Here is a 16,516-nt window from a genome sequence, read left to right as displayed (position 1 = left end):
GCCAGACCCAAACCCCCACTCCACCACCACTACTGCCAGACCCAACTCCACCCCCCTACTGCCAGACCCAAACCCCCCCCCCCCCCCACACACTACTGCCAGACCCAAACCGCCCCCCGCCCCCTACTGCCAGACCCAAACCCCCACTCCACCACCACTACTGCCAGACCCAACTCCACCCCCCTACTGCCAGACCCAAACCCCCCCCCCACACACTACTGCCAGACCCAAACCCCCACTCCACCAACTACTGCCAGCCCCACCACACCCCACACCAGCCGTTGCCAGATCAGATGCTGGTGACGCTGATGTTATTGTTTGATCTCTTGCTGCGCTCTCCTTCCTCTCTCTGAACAAGCTGTGGGTCGGAATGACGGCGGTTCTGCCCAAAGTGCAGCGTCTGTCGGCCCGTGTGGTGCGGGTGTTGGGCTGTAACCCGGGCCCGATGACTCTGCAGGGAACCAACACCTACCTGGTGGGGACCGGCCCCCGGTGAGTAACGAGGGAGGACGCCGGGAGGGACAGAATGACAAGCGAGGTCGCTGCCTCAGCCCTGGGCCTGCTCTCCCAGCATCCCCGGGGGATTCATCCAGAAACAGTCAACCCCGATCAGCCTCCTCTGGCCCTGTATATTGCAGCCCAGCTACATAGAAAATTTATAGCGCAGGAGACCGTTCGGCCCATCGTGTCTGCCAGCCGAGAAAGTTATCCGCTCTGATCCCACCTTCCAGCTCTTGCTCCATAGCCCTGTAGGTTACAGCATCCCAAGAGCCTATCCAGGTATTTTCTAAATGCAATGATGGTTTCTGCCTCTAACACCCTTTCAGGCAATGAGTTCCAGAAACTCAGCACCCCCTGGGTGAAAAAGTTACTTCTCAACAACCTCCGAATCCTTCTACCAATTACTTTAAATCTATGCCATCTGATTATTGATTTCTCTGCTAAGGGAATAGGTCCTTCCTATCCACTCGATCCAGGCCCCTTATAATTTTATACACTTCAATTGAATCACCCCTCAACCTCCTCTGTTTAATCAAACTGAAGTTCATCTGTCACTACCGAATCCTTAATTGTTTACATCTCTTTGAAAGCTGATCTCTCATACTCATTCCTTAGTTACATAGCTTGGGGTCTACTGTGCACTGCTAAATCTAGTTTTCAACTCAGTGACATAGTGCACTATCCTAGAGCTGATTTATGTTCATCTGATGTCAATCTCAGTCTCCAAATTGTTTTGAGATCCTGGTTAGGGAATGCCCCACTCTGGCTCCTTATGGTAGTGCCCCCATCCCAGCCCCTTTTGACCATGCCTCTCCCAACTACCCTCCCCCCCCCCCACCACCACCACCACCACCACCTCCCCCCCCCCCCCCACCAGCCCCTCTTGAATCAGGTTATTCCTACACTCTCAGCTTGCTGCTGCCAGTGCCAAGACTGCTATTTCTGTAGCATATTGCCTACATTATGCAGCAATGATAATCCTGCCCGCGTAGAGATGGGGAAGTGCTGAGATGAGAAAGTGCCTGCATAGCGGTAAAAGGGAAAAGGACAGAAACTGATTGGCACTTTGGGATGGGGCAAGAAAGTCAGTACCAGCATTAACTGAGAGGATGAATGGAGAGAGAACCATCCTCTGTATCTTCAGCTCAGAGTAGATAAGCTGGAAGCCGAGCTGCAGAGACTGCGATGTATCAGGGAGGGGGAAAGTTACCTGGACACTTTGTTTCAGAAGCCAGTTACACCCCATAGGATAAGGTTGTCTGATTTGGTCAGTGGTCAGGTACAAGGTTGTGTGATTGCATGTGAGGTAGGTAAGGGGTTCGAGAAGGCAGAAGTGGAGGAGCTTCAGCCCTTGCAATTGTTCACCAGGTTTGAGGTCCTTTCAGCTTGTATGGATGAGAGCGAGTACTGCAGGGTGGAAGAGCAAACTGACCATGGCACCGTAGTACAGGAAGCCATTCAAGTGGAGGGAGTAAATAGGAATGTAGTGATAATAGGAGATAGTATATTCAGGGGGATAGACACAGTTCTCTACAGCAAGAGTCCAGAAGGCTGTGTTACCTGCCCGATGCCAGGGTTTGGGTCATCTGCTCGGGGCTGGAAAGGAACTTACAATGGGAGGGGGAGGATCCAGTTATTGTGCTGCACATGGGTACCAACGACATAGAGAAGACTAGAAAAAAGGTTCTGCATGGGGATTATGAGCAGCTAGGGGCTAAATTAAAAAGCAGAATCTCAAAGGTAATAATCTTTGGATTAATACAATAAGGTAATACAGCAGAGTAGCGATTTGGGTAATGATAACCAGAGTGGGGCAGGAAGGGACAGAGCGTACAAACTTAAGACTGCACCAGCATATAAGGCCAAAGATTGCAGAAATGTTAAAAAGACAGTTAAAGGCTCTGTATCTGAATGTGTGCAGCATTCGTAACAAAATGGATGAATTGTCAGCACAGATAGAAATAAATATGTATGACTTGATAGCTGTTACAGAGACATGGTTGCAAGGAGACCAAGGCTGGGACCTGATTATTGAAGGGTATTCGACATTTTGAAAAAACAGGAAGCTAGGAAAATTATTACAGTAGCGAGAGATGACCTTGGCTCGGAAGAGCAAGATGTAGAATCAGTTTGGGTAGAGATAAGAAATAGGAAAGATAGGATGTCACTTGTAGGAGTAGTTTATAGGCCCCCTAACAGTTGCTACACTGTAGGACAGAGTATACAAGAAGAAATAAATGTGGCATGTAAGAAAGGTACCACAATAGTCATGGGTTACTTTAATCTACATGTAGATCGGGTGAATCGGATTGGCAAATGTAGCCTGGAAAATTAGTTCATAGAATGTATTCGGGGTAATTTCTTAGAGCAGTATGTTCTAGAGCCAACTAGGGAGCAGGCTTTTCCCGACCTGGTAATGTGCAATGAGACAGGATTAATCAATAACCTCATAGTAAAGGAGCCTCTGGGCGACAGCAATCATAACATGATAGAATTTCACATTCCGTTTGAAAGGGAGAAGTGTGGGTCTAAGACTAGTGTTTTAAGCCTAAATAAAGGTAATTGCAAGGGTATGAAGGCATAGCTAGCTAAATTGAACTGGGAAACTAGGTTAAAAGGTAGGACACCTACCTGACGTTCGGGGCAGCGGCGGACCTGAAAGGAACAGGGCTGAAGAGCTATAAAATAAAGAGCGGGGCTCGAAGCCCTTCACCTAGCTGACATCCAAGGCAGTGCTCAGACTCTCTAACTATTTCTGCACACGCTCTGTTTGGATTAAGTGAAAAAAAAACTAATAGTGACATCACTGAAATTCTGTGTGCTGATTGGTCGGTGGGCGGCAGCTGTTATTGCCTGTGGACAGCTGAGATAGATTGGAGTAAAAAAAAAGGTTCCTGTTGAATTAAATCCCTAGGATAGCCACCGGTAAATTATTAGTAATTACTAGCTGTACTAGTGCTGTTTGCACGGAGTGAGGCTGTAAGTTGAGTGTGGGTATTTTCGCTGGCTGGGGGCAGTGGAAGGTGCTCTTTGGTCTCTTTTTTGCCTTCTCGGCCTCAAAGGTACAGGGGATAAAAGCTGTTAATAATTAGCTGGTAAGTTTATACATTCGCAAGTTTTCATTGTAAAGTTAAGTAATGGCAGGGCAGCTTGGCCAAGCAGAATGTGCCTCCTGTGCAATGTGGGAAGTCATGGATGTGCCATGTGACCTTGGCGAACATGTCTGCAGAAAGTGTCTCCGGTTGCAGAAGCAGAGCTTCGGGTTTTGGAACTCAAGCGGCGGCTGGAGTCACTGTGGCGCATCCGCGAGGTGGAGGACTACATGGATGGCACTTTGTAGGAGGTAGTCAAACCAGTGCCTAGGCGAGCACAGTTGGCGGGGGACTGGGTGGCTGCCGGATTGACAAAGAAATCAGGGCAGGTAGTGCAGGAGTTCCCAAAGGACATCCCACTTTCTAACCGGTATTCAGTTCTGGGTACTGATGGGAAAGGGGGTTCCTCCGGAGGATGCACCGAGACTCATAACCGGAATATCATGGGTGACTCAGCTGTGCTGGGATGGAGAAAAAGGGACAAGATGGCAATAGTGGCAGGGGATTCTATGGTTACAGGAACAGATAGGCATTTCTGTGGTCGCAGACATGATTCCAGGATGGTATGTTGCCTCCCTGGTGCAAGAGTATTCTGAAGGTTGACGGTCCACAGCGCCACCAGGAGCGGTGGCCACTGCTGAGACTGCAGCCCAGCCGACGGAGGAGGACGCATTGGAATCGAAACAGAAGGTAAGTTCGGGCAGCCTCACCAGGGGAATCGGTCGTGCCCTGGTGAGGCTAGGGTGGTCTTTTGGGGGAAGGGGGGTCGTCTTGGATCCCGGGGTTGGGTTGGGAGGTGGGGGTGGCCCTCAATTGGGCCCCCCGGGGTGCGGAATGGCTGACAGTTATAGCTGGGTAGCCTTTCACGTCCCCGGCACACCCGTTTGCCATGGGTAAAATACCCGTGGAGGTGGTCGAGGGCCCTTAAGTGGCCGTTAAGTGGCCACTTAAGGGTCTTGATTGGCCTTGGGCAGGCGGGCCGCTTCTTACCCACCCCCCCCCAATCCCCCGCCGGACCTCCGTAATCTTGGTCGGAGGCGGAATCGGGGCGGTTAGGCCTCCCGGAGCCTGCCGTTCAATATTACGCCACCCCCACGCCACCATCAGACCCGCTGGGGTGGCGTAAAATTCCGGCCCAAAACTCTGGAAGATTTAAGGTAGTTATGGAAAAGGACCTCGAGGGACTGGAAATAAAAGTACTGAATTGGGGGAAAGCAGTTTTCTATATGATAAAACAGGACTGGGAGCAGCTTCTTGTAGGAAAGTCTGCATCAGACCAATGGGAGTCATTCAGAAAGGAAATAGTGAGGGTTCAGGTCCAACATGTTCCCGTAAAGGTGAAGAGTAGGACCAACAAGTCAAGGGAACCCCGGATGTCAAGGGATAGAGGATTGGATAAGGAAAAAAAAGGAGGCTTATGGCAGATTCAGAGTGCTGAAAACAGCCGAGGCCCTAGAGGAGTATAGAAAGTGTAGGGGAGTACTTCAAAAAGTAATTAGGAGAGCAAAGAGGGGGCATGAAAAAACACAGGAAGACAATATAAAGGAAAACCCCAAGACGTTTTATAAGTATATTAAGGGCAAGAGAATAACCAGGGAAAGAGTGGGGCCCCTTAGGGATCAAAGAGGCAATCTGCGTGTGGAGCGGAGGACATAGCTGGGGTTTTGAATGATTAATTTTCATCTGTGTTCACTATGGCGAGGGATAATGTAGGTGTAGTGATCAGGGAGGGGGATTGTGATATACTTGAACAAATTAGCATTGAAAAGAAGGAAGTATTAGCTGTATTAGCAGGCTTTAAGGTGGATAAATCCCCAGGCCCAGATGAGATGTATCCCAGGCTGCTATGTGAGGCAAGGGAGGAGATAGCTGGGGCTCTGACACAAATTTTCAAATCCTCTCTGGCCACTGGAGAGGTACCAGAGGGCTGGAGGACAGTGAATGTGGTACCATTATTCAAGAAGGGTAGCAGGGATAAACCAGGTAATTATAGGCCTGTGAGTCTAACGTCAGTGGTAGGGAAATTATTGGAAAAATTCTAAGAGACAGGATTAATTTCCACTTGGAGAGGCAGGGATTAATCAGGGATCGTCAGCATGGCTTTGTCAGGGGGAGATCGTGTCTAACAAATTTGATTGAATTTTTCAAGGAGGTGACTAGATCTGTAGATGAGGGTAAAGCAGTTGATGTAATCTACATGGACTTCAGTAAGGCTTTTGATAAGGTCCCGCATGGGAGATTGGTTAAGAAGGTAAGAGCCCATAGGATCCAGGGTAATTTGGCAAATTGGATCCAAAATAGGCTTCGTGAAAGGAGGCAAAGGATGATGGTCGAGGATTATTTTTGCGAATGGAGGCCTGTGACCAGTGGTGTACTGCAGGGATCGGTTCTGGGACCCTTACTGTTTGTAGTGTACATTAATGAGTATATAAGAGGTATGATCAGTAAGTTTGCAGACGACACGAAAATTGATGGTGTCCTAAATAGTGAGGAGGAAAGGCTTAGATTACAGGACAATATAGTTACGCTGGTAAAATGGAAGGAGCAGTGGCAGATGGAATTTAATCCTGAGAAGTGTGAGGTGATGCACTTTGGGAGCACTAAAAAGGCAAGGGAATGTACAATGGATGGTAGGACCCTAGGGAGTACAGAGGGACCTCGGGGTCCTTGTCCATAGATTACTGAAGGCAGCAGCACAGGTAGATAAGGTGGTTAGGATGGCATACGGGATTCTTGCCTTTATTAGCTGAGGCATAGAATATAAGAGCAGGGAGGTTATGTTAGAGCTGTATAAAATGCTGGTTAGGCCACAGCTGGAGTACTGTGTACAGTTCTGGGCACTGGAGAGGGTGCAGAGGAAATTCACCAGGATGTTGCCTGGGCTGGAGCATTTCAGCTATAAAGAGAGACTGGATAGGCTGGGGTTGTTTTCCTTGGAGCGGAAAAGGCTGAGCGGGGACCTAATTGAGATATACAAAATTATGAGGGGCATTGATAGGATAGATAGGAAGAAACCTTTTCCCTTAACGGAGGGATCGATAACCAGGGGGCATAGATTTACGGTATGGGGCATGAGGTTTAGAGGGGAGTTAAAAAACATTTTCACCCAGAGGGTGGTTGGAATCAGGAACAGACTGCCTGAAGGGGTGGTAGAGGCAGGAACCCTCACAACATTTAAGAAGTATTTAGATGGGCACTTGAAACGCCATAGCATACAAGGATGCGGGCCAAGTGCAGGAAAATGGGATGAGATTGGATGGGTGCTTGATGGTCGGCGCAGACGTGTTGGGCTGAAGGGCCTGTTTCTGTGCTGTATAACCCTGTGACTCTATGACAGTAGAGATGCAGTGTCAGACGTTTACAGAGATATTTAATAACTCTCAGCAAAGATTTATCCTAGTGAGAAAGAAAGATTCTTTGAGAAGGATGCATCATCCGCGGCTAAATAAGGAAGTTAAGGATAGTATCAAATTAAAAGAAACACTATACAATTCTGCAAAGATTAGTGGTAGATCAGAAGATCGGACAGATTTTTAAAACCAACAAAGAATGACGAAAAAAATAATTAAGGGGGGGAATTAGAGTATGAGAGAAAACTAGCTAGTAATATAAAACAAATCGTAAGCGTTTCTACAAATATTTAAATAGGAAAAGAGTAACTGAAGCTAGTGTTGGTCCTCTAGAAAGTGAGTCTGGGGAATTGACAATGGAAAAGAAGGAAATGGCAGAGGTATTGAAGCGGTATTTTGTTTCTGTTTTCACTACAGAAGACTTAGCAAACCTGCCAAAGATACTTGCAAATCAAGAGGTGAAAGGGAGGGAGGCACTTTAAAAAATTACCATCACCAGGGGAAAAGTGCTGGGAAAACATTAGACCTAAAGGCTGACAAGTCTCCAGGACCAGATGGCCTGCATCCTAAGGTCTTAAAAGAAGTGGCTGCAGAGATGGTAGAGGCTTAGATTATAATCTTCCAAAATTCCTTAGATTCTTGAAGGGCCCCAGCAGATTGGAAAATAGCAAATGTAGCACCTTTATTCAAGAAAGGGAGACAGAAAGCATGAAACTAAAGGCCAGTTAACCTAACATCTGTCATAGGGATATTACTAGAATCCATTATTATGGAGGTTATAGCAGGATACTTACAAAATCAGAATGGGATCAGACAGAGTCAACATGGTTTTATGAAAGGGAAATCGTGTTTAACTAATTTATTAGAGTTCTTTCAGGAAGTAACAAGCAAGATAGATAAAGTGGAACCTGTAGATGTGGTGTACTTAGTTTTCTGAAAAACATTTGATAAGGTCCCACATCAAAGGTTCTTTCTTTTGGGCCTCCTTATCTCGAGAGACAATGGATACGCGCCTGGAGGTGGTCAGTGGTTTGTGAAGCAGCGCCTGGAGTGGCTATAAAGGCCAATTCTGGAGTGACAGGCTTTAACATTTGATAAGGTCCCACATCAAAGGTTACTACACAAGATAAGAGCACATGGTGTAGGGGGTAACATATTAGCATGGATAAAGGACTGGTTAGCTAACAGACAGCAGAGAGTAAGGATAAATGAGTCTTTTTCGGGTTGGCTAGCTATAACTAGTGGAGTGCCAGAGGGATCAGTGCTGGGGCTTCAACTACTTACAATTTATAGCAATGACTTGGATGAAGGGACCGAATGTATGGTAGCTCAATTTGCCGATGACACCAAGATAGGAAGGAAAGTAAGTGGTCAAGAAGGGGTAAAGGTCTACAAAAAGATATAGATAGGTTAAGTAAGTGGGAAAAAATTTGGCAGATCGAGTATAATGTGGGAAAATGTGAACTTGTCCACTTTGACAGGAAAATAGAAAATCTGTATACTATTTAAATGAATAGATTGCAGAACCTGGTGGTATGGAAGGATCTGGGTGTCCTGGTACATGAATTACAGAAGATTAGCATGCAGGTACAGCAAGTGATTAGGAAAGCAAATGGAATGTTGGCGTTTATTGCAAGGGGAATAAAGTATAAAAGTGGCAACGTTTTACTGCAGCTGTACAAGACCTTGGTGGGAACACGTCTGAAGTACTGTGTACAGTTTTGATCTCCTTATTTGAAAAAGGATATAATTGCGTTCGAAGCAGCTCAGAGAAGGTTCACTCAACTAATTCCAGGGATGAAGGGCTTATCTTATGAATAAAGGTTGAATAGGTTGGGCCTATATCCATTGGAGTTTAGAATAATGAGAGGTGATCTTATTGAAACATATAAGACCCTGAGGGGACTTGATAGAGTAGATACTGGGAGGATGTTTCCTCTTGTAGGAGAGATGAGAACTAGGGGACACAGTTTAAGATTAAGAGGTCTCCCTTTTCAGACAGAGACAAGGAGAATTTTATTTTCTCAAGATTAGTTTGTGGAATTGGGTCATTGAATTTATTCGAGGCCAAGTGAGATAGATTTATGATAGATAAGGGAGTCAAGGGTGATGGGGGCAGACAGAAAGTGGAGTTGAGCACACAACCAGATCAGCCATGATCTTATCGTATGACAGAGCAGACTCGAAGGGCAGAATGACTTACTCCCACTCCTAAGTCCTATGGTCCATGAATGGAATGGGTAGAGAAACAAGAATACCAGCATGAATTCTGTGAGAGAGGCTGCGACTTGAATGGAGGAGAGTGGAAGAAATGTGTCAAATTGAATTGATGGCAAAGAGTTATAAGAGTGCCAATATGAACTGGAAAAATTGGAGGAGAAATTGTATTGGAAAGGTTAGAGAACTTGTTGTGAAGCATTGCCTCTGTATACTGCATCCAGAAGAGATGTGGGAAGTGCTTTTTCAACTGCCACTCATCCATTTCTTGCTTGATAAATGGGTGACCAACAGAGGAAGATCGGACAGGCATTGGACACCCCCTAAATTCCCAAGGCTTGTCTGTATCGATTTTTGAGCGAACCTTTAAATGGGCACCAAGTTGTTCTGCTCAGAAAAGGTGGGAGGCTGTTTAAGTATACAAATTGTGATCCTTTGCTGGCTGCAGGGCCCTTAGTGCCATTTTCATGTACAAATGGGTGGAGAATCCATAATGCATGCCATACCTGGTTGTACCAGATGTTGAGGGGCCTAACCAGATGTCCTTAATGGGACTGCTGGAGGAAGCTCCAAAAAAAGTCTGGAATATTTTTTAAGGGGATTTTTTTAGGTCCCAGAAAAACTGGAGTGTTCCTCCAGGCCGAGGAAAGCGATGCAGTGGTTTTTGTCGAGGTTCATCCCAAGCAGCTCAGTAACACAGGAATCTGTGCTCTACGGGCTGTTCCCAGGGTCGCACACTGAGATAAACATCAACTGCTGCTGGAGGTCTTTCAATTTGGTGAAAGACGCCCCTTGGTCTGCCTGAAACTTGCTGGTCTTTCAGCGCAAAGAGTTGTCCACGACCGAATGTTGCAGACTGGCACATTCCAAGGTCCAGGACTACGTGCTGAGGGACGCACTAAAGCTTGGGGCAGCCGCAGCAAAGGCTCAATGGGGAAAGATCACTGTGTAAGCTCCCCCTACCAAGCTGAACGGAGGGGCTGGATCCATGGGAAACCCCTCGAACTGTATCGGGAAAATTTTGTGTGCTGTAAAATGTAAAAATGTATATGGCATAACAAATGAAATGGAAGGGTTGTGAGGCAACTCATGATTGTATTGAAGGAAACTGATCACCTTTGCACTGTTTGTAATTTTTGACTTGGTGCTGTTAGAAACTGTTTGGTAATGTATTTTTTACAGATTTTTATGAATAAATTATATTTTGGAAATAAAAAAAAAGTTCCTCCAGGCCTTACAAAACTACAGTGGCCTGCCATAGATGCACTGCCTATTTGGACAAAGTTATATTCACACTATCTAAATGTAAGTTTTTTTGCATAAGCTCATGAGAAGGGCATATGCTTTTCTCACTTCACAAAGGCAGTTTGAAAATGAAGCACCATTTAGGATCTTAATTTAATTCTGCAGCAGCTAAGTATTCCACCCCCAATTCCAACAAACCTCTGAATAGTGTAATGCATTCTGTACTGTTCACCATCTATCTTGTTGAACCAGTGGCTTTTGGAGCTCATGTTGCCTATTCCACAGATGAAGCTTGTACATTATTGAGACAAATTGGCATAGATAATACTGTACCTGCAAAACTATAACATGAAGTAATTCATATACTTTCAGAAATTACTGCTGTTTGGACTTGGTCTCTGCCACCTAGTTAGGCTCTCCCTGCTCTACATCCTAAGTTCTACTGAATTAGTTTTCTCTGAATATAGGTCTTCTTCCTTCACACATGCATTGCCCACACAATGCATCCTTACCCAACTGACCCCTCAGAGCTTATGGGGAGTGCATGCAGTTCTTCTTTTCTTCTTTGGCCTCCTTATCTCGACAGACAATGGATAAGCGCCTGGAGGTGGCCAGTGGTTTGTGAAGCAGCGCCTGGAGTGGCTATAAAGGCCAATTCTAGAGTGACAGGCTCTTCCACAGGTGCTGCAGAGAAATTTGTTTGTCGGGGCTGTTACACAGTTGGCTCTCCCCTTGCGCCTCTGTCTTTTTTCCTGCCAACTACTAAGTCTCTTCGACTCGCCACACTTTAGCCCCGTCTTTATCGCTGCCCGCCAGCTCTGGCGAACGCTGGCAACTGACTCCCACGACTTGTGATCAATGTCACAGGATTTCATGTCGCGTTTGCAGACGTCTTTAAAGCGGAGACATGGACGGCCGGTGGGTCTGATACCAGTGGCGAGCTCGTTGTACAATGTGTCTTTGGGGATCCTGCCATCTTCCATGCGGCTCACATGGCCAAGCCATCACAAGCGCCGCTGACTCAGTAGTGTGTACAAGCTGGGGATGTTGGCCGCCTCGAGGACTTCTGTGTTGGAGATACGGTCCTGCCACCTGATGCCAAGTATTCTCCGGAGACAGTGAAGATGGAATGAATTGAGACGTCGCTCTTGGCTGGCATACGTTGTCCAGGCCTCGCTGCCATAGAGCAAGGTACTGAGGACACAGGCCTGATACACTCGGACTTTTGTGTTCCGTGTCAGTGCGCCATTTTCCCACACTCTCTTGGCCAGTCTGGACATAGCAGTGGAAGCCTTTCCCATGCACTTGTTGATTTCTGCATCTCGAGACAGGTTACTGGTGATAGTTGAGCCTAGGTAGGTGAACTCTTGAACCACTTCCAGAGCGTGGTCACCAGTATTGATGGATGGAGCATTTCTGACGTCCTGCCCCATGATGTTCGTTTTCTTGAGGCTGATGGTTAGGCCAAATTCATTGCAGGCAGCCGCAAACCTGTCGATGAGACTCTGCAGGCACTCTTCAGTGTGAGATGTTAAAGCAGCATCGTCAGCAAAGAGGAGTTCCCTGATGAGGACTTTCCGTACTTTGGACTTCGCTCTTAGGTTGAACAACCTGCCCCCGATCTTGTGTGGAGGAAAATTCCTTCTTCAGAGGATTTGAACGCATGTGAAAGCAGCAGGGAGAAGAAAATCCCAAAAAGTGTGGGTGCGAGAACACAGCCCTGTTTCACGCCACTCAGGATAGGAAAGGGCTCTGATGAGGAGCCACCATGTTGAATTGTGCCTTTCATATTTTCTGAGTTTTTTGAGGAGGTAACAGAGAGGATTGATGAGGGAAATGCAGTTGATGTGGTGCACATGGACTTTCAAAAGGCATTTGATACAGTGCCATACAACAGACTTGTGAGCAAACTTATAGCTCATGGAATAAAAGGGACAATAGCAACATGGATACGAAATTGGCTGAGTGACAGGAAACAAAGAGTAGTGATTAATGGATAATTTTTTGGGCTGGAGGAAGGTTTGTAGTGGAGTTCCCCAGGGATCTGTGCTGGAACCCTTGCTTTTCCTGCAGTATTTGTAGAATTATTAGCATTGATCAAAACAATTGCTGTTCCACAGAATCACAGAATCGTTACAGTGCAGAAGGTGGTCATTTGGCCCATCGTGTTCTCATTGGCTCTCTGAAAGAGCAATTCCCTCAGTTCCATTCCCCCTCCCTTCTCCTCATAATGCTGCACATTCTTCCTTTTCATATAACTGTCTAATTCCCTTTTGAATGCTTCAGTTGAATCTGCCTCCACCACATTCTCAGGCAGCACATTCCAGACCTTAAGCACTCGTTGCATGAAAAAGTTTTTCACGTCACTTCTGCTTCTCTTACCAAATACTTTAAATCTGTGCCCTCTCATTCTCGATCCTTTCACGAGTGGGAATAGTTTCTCTCTATCTACTCTGTTCAGACCCCTAATGATTTTGAATACCTCTATCAAATTATCTCTCAGCCTTCTCTTCTCCAAGGAAAACAGTCCTAACTTCTCCAATCTATCTTCATAACTGAAATTCCTCATCCCTGGAACCATTCTCGTGAATCTTTTCTGTGCTCTCTCCAATGCCCTCACGTCTTTCCTCAAGTGTGGCGCCCAGAACTGGACTCAATACTCCAGCTGAGGCTGAACTAGTGTCTTATACAAGTTCAACATAAATTCCTTGCTCTCGTACTCTATGCCCTTATTAATAAAGCCCAGGATACTGTTGCTTTATTGACTGCTGTCTCAACCTGTCCTGCCATCTTCAATGACTTATGCATATATACACCAAGGTCCCTCTGTTCCTGCACCCCCTTTAGAATTGTACCCTTTATTCTATATTGTCTCTCCATGTTCTTCCTGCCAAAATGAATCACTTCACATTTCTCTGCATTGAATTTCAGCTGCCACCTGTCTGCCCATTCCACCAACTTGTCTATGTCCTTTTGAAGTTCTGCACTATCCTGTTCACAGTTCACAATGCTTCCAAGTTTTGTATCATCTACAAACTTTGAAACTGTGCCCTGTGCACCATATATCAGGAAAAGCAAGGGTTCCAGCACAGATCCCTGGGGAACTCCACTACAAACCTTCCTCCAGCCCAAAAAATTATCCATTAATCACTACTCTTTGTTTCCTGTCACTCAGCCAATTTCGTATCCATGTTGCTATCGTCCCTTTTATTCCATGAGCTACAAGTTTGCTCACAAGTGGCGGCACAGTGGCACAGTGGTTAGCACCGCAGCCTCACAGCTCCAGGGACCCGGGTTCGATTCCGGGTACTGCCTGTGTGGAGTTTGCAAGTTCTCCCTGTGTCTGCGTGGGTTTTCTCCGGGTGTTCCGGTTTCCTCCCACAAGCCAAAAGACTTGCAGGTTGATAGGTAAATTGGCCATTATAAATTGTCACTAGTATAGGTAGGTGGTAGGGAAATATAGGGACAGGTGGGGATGTTTGGTAGGAATATGGGATTAGTGTAGGATTAGTATAAATGGGTGGTTGATGTTCGGCACAGACTCGGTGGGCCGAAGGGCCTGTTTCAGTGCTGTATCTCTAATCTAATCTAAAGTCTGTTGTATGGCACTGTATCAAATGCCTTTTGAAAGTCCATGTACACCACATCAACAGCATTGCCCTCATCAACCCTCTCTGTTACCTCCTCAAAAAACTCCAGCAATTTAGTTAAACATGATTTTCCCTTAAGAAATACGGGCTGGCTTTCCTTAATTAACTTGCTTTTGTCCATGTGACTATTGATTTTGTCCCGAATTATTTATTCTAGAAGTTTTCCCACCACCAAAAGTAAACTGACTAGCCTGTAAATTGCTGGGCTTACCCTTACACCCTTTTTTGAACAATGGTGTAACATTTGCAACTCTCCAGTCCTCTGGCACCATCCTCGAGCCTAAGGAAGACTGAAAAATTAATGGCCACTGCCTCTGCGATTTCAACCCTCACTTCCCTCAGTATCCTTGGATGTATCTCATCTGGTCCTGGTGCTTTATCCACAGACAGCCTATCTAATACTTCCTCTTTATCAATTTTAGACCCCTCTAGCGTCTGACTTATCTCCTCATTCAACATTGCCTGGGTTGCATCTTCTTCCTTGGTAAAGACAGATGCAAAGTATTCATTTAATACCTCAGCTATGCCCTCTGCCTCCATGTGTAAATCACTTTCTGGTAATCGGCCCCACTCCTCCTTTTATCACCCTTTTACTATTTATATGCCTTTAATGCTAGCTGCCAGTCTCTTTTCATACTCTCTCTTTGCTTCTCTTATTTGCTTTTTCACTTCTCCCCTGGACCTTCTATATTCAGCCTGATTCTCAATAGTATTTTCTACCTGGCTTCTGTCATAAGCACACTTTTCTTTCTATATCTTAATCTCTACCTCATTTGTCATCCAGGGAGCTCTGGATTTGTTTGCCCTTCTTTTCCCCTTCAAGGGAACATACCTTGACTGCGCCCAAACTATCTCACATAAGAGATTAGCATGTAAAATTAAAGCGCATGGGATTGGGGGTAGTGTATTGCGATGGATAGAAAATTGGTTGGCGGACAGGGAACAAAGAGTAGGGATAAATGGGTCTTTTTCCGAATGGCAGGCACTATTGGGGCACCGCAGGGATCGGTGCTAGGACCCCAGCTATTCACAATATATATTAATGATTTCGATGAGGGAACTAAATGTAATATCTCCAGATTTGCAGATGACACAAAACTGGGTGGGAGGGTGAGTTGTGAGGAGGATGCAGAGAGGCTTCAGGGTGATTTGGACAAGTTGAGTGAGTGGGCTAATGCATGGCAGATGCAGTATAATGTGGATAAATGTGAGGTTATCCACTTTGGTAGCAAAAACAGAAAGGCAGATTATTATCTGAACGGCTATAAACTGAGAGAGGGGAACATGCAGTGAGACCTGGGTGTTCTCGTACACGAGTCGCTGAAGGTAAGCATGCAGGTGCAACAAGCGGTAAAAAAGGCAAATGGCATGTTGGCCTTCATAGCGAGAGGATTTGAGTACAGGAGCAGGGATGTCTTGCTGCAATTATACAGGGCCTTGGTGAGGCCACACCTGGAATATTGTGTGCAGTTTTGGTCTCCTTATCTGAGGAAGGATGTTCTTGCTGTAGAGGGAGTGCAGCGAAGATTTACCAGGCTGATTCCTGGGATGGTGGGACTGACGCATGAGGAGAGGTTGAGTCAGGATTATATTCGCTGGAGTTCAGAAGAGTGAGGGGGGGATCTCGTAGAAACCTATAAAATTCTAACAGGACTTGACAGGGTAGATGCAGGAAGGATGTTCCCGATGGTGGGGGAGTCCAGATCCAGGGGTCATAGTCTAAGGATACGAGGTAAACCATTCAGGACTGAGATGAGGAGAAATTTCTTCACCCAGAGAGTGGTGAGCCTGTGGAATTCGCTACCACAGAAAGTAGTTGAGGCCAAAACATTGTATGGTTTCAAGAAGGAGTTAAATATACCTCTTGGGTCTAAAGGGATCAAAGGGTATGGGGCAAAAGCAGGAACAGGCTACTGAGTTGGATGATCAGCCATGATCATAATGAATGGCGGAGCAGGCTCGAAGGGCCAAATGGCCTACTCCTGCTCCTATTTTCTATGTTTCTATGAAGGTAGCTCATTGTTCATCTACCAATTTTCCTGCCAGCTTTTGACTCCAATTTATTCGTCCCACCTCCATTCTTACCCCATTGAAGTTGGCCTTCCCCCTGATAATTATTCTTACCCTGGAATGCTCTTTGTCCTTTTCCATAGTCAGCCTAAACCTTATGACACAATGATCACTATCCCCTAAATGCTCTCCTACTGATACTTGATCCATTTGGCCCACCTCATTCCCAAGAACCAGCTCTAGCAGAGCCTCCTTTGTGGTTGGACTAGCAACATACTGTTGTAGAAAATTTTCCTGAACACACTCTATGAACTCTTGCCCCTCACTGCCCTTTACACTACTATTATCCCAGTCTATGTTTGGATAATTAAAGTCCCCCATTATAACTACCCTATAATTTTTGCACCTCTTTGTAATTTCCTTGCAAATTTGTTTCTCTACGTCCTTCCCA

General features: G+C 45.9%; 1 protein-coding gene across 2 annotated transcripts in view; it reads left to right on the top strand.

Moving 5' to 3' along the window:
* The first annotated feature begins 284 nt into the window (after positions 1-284).
* The window catches only part of lactb2 (lactamase, beta 2), a 92,043-nt gene continuing 75,811 nt past the window's right edge, over positions 285-16,516 (top strand). Inside the window, exon 1 of one of the 2 annotated variants that reach the window (XR_010974981.1) lies at positions 285-492. Coding sequence is in view for 1 of the 2 variants with exons in the window: in XM_068030922.1 (XP_067887023.1) it covers positions 371-492 (122 nt within the window). In the remaining variant the exon portion in view is untranslated. The remainder of the gene's footprint in view (positions 493-16,516) is intronic. The other variant, XM_068030922.1, reaches the window with a different exon arrangement.

The sequence above is a fragment of the Heterodontus francisci genome, chromosome 5 (assembly GCF_036365525.1).
Source record: "Heterodontus francisci isolate sHetFra1 chromosome 5, sHetFra1.hap1, whole genome shotgun sequence".
Taxonomy (NCBI): domain Eukaryota; kingdom Metazoa; phylum Chordata; class Chondrichthyes; order Heterodontiformes; family Heterodontidae; genus Heterodontus; species Heterodontus francisci.
This window is presented reverse-complemented; position numbering and strand designations above follow the sequence as displayed.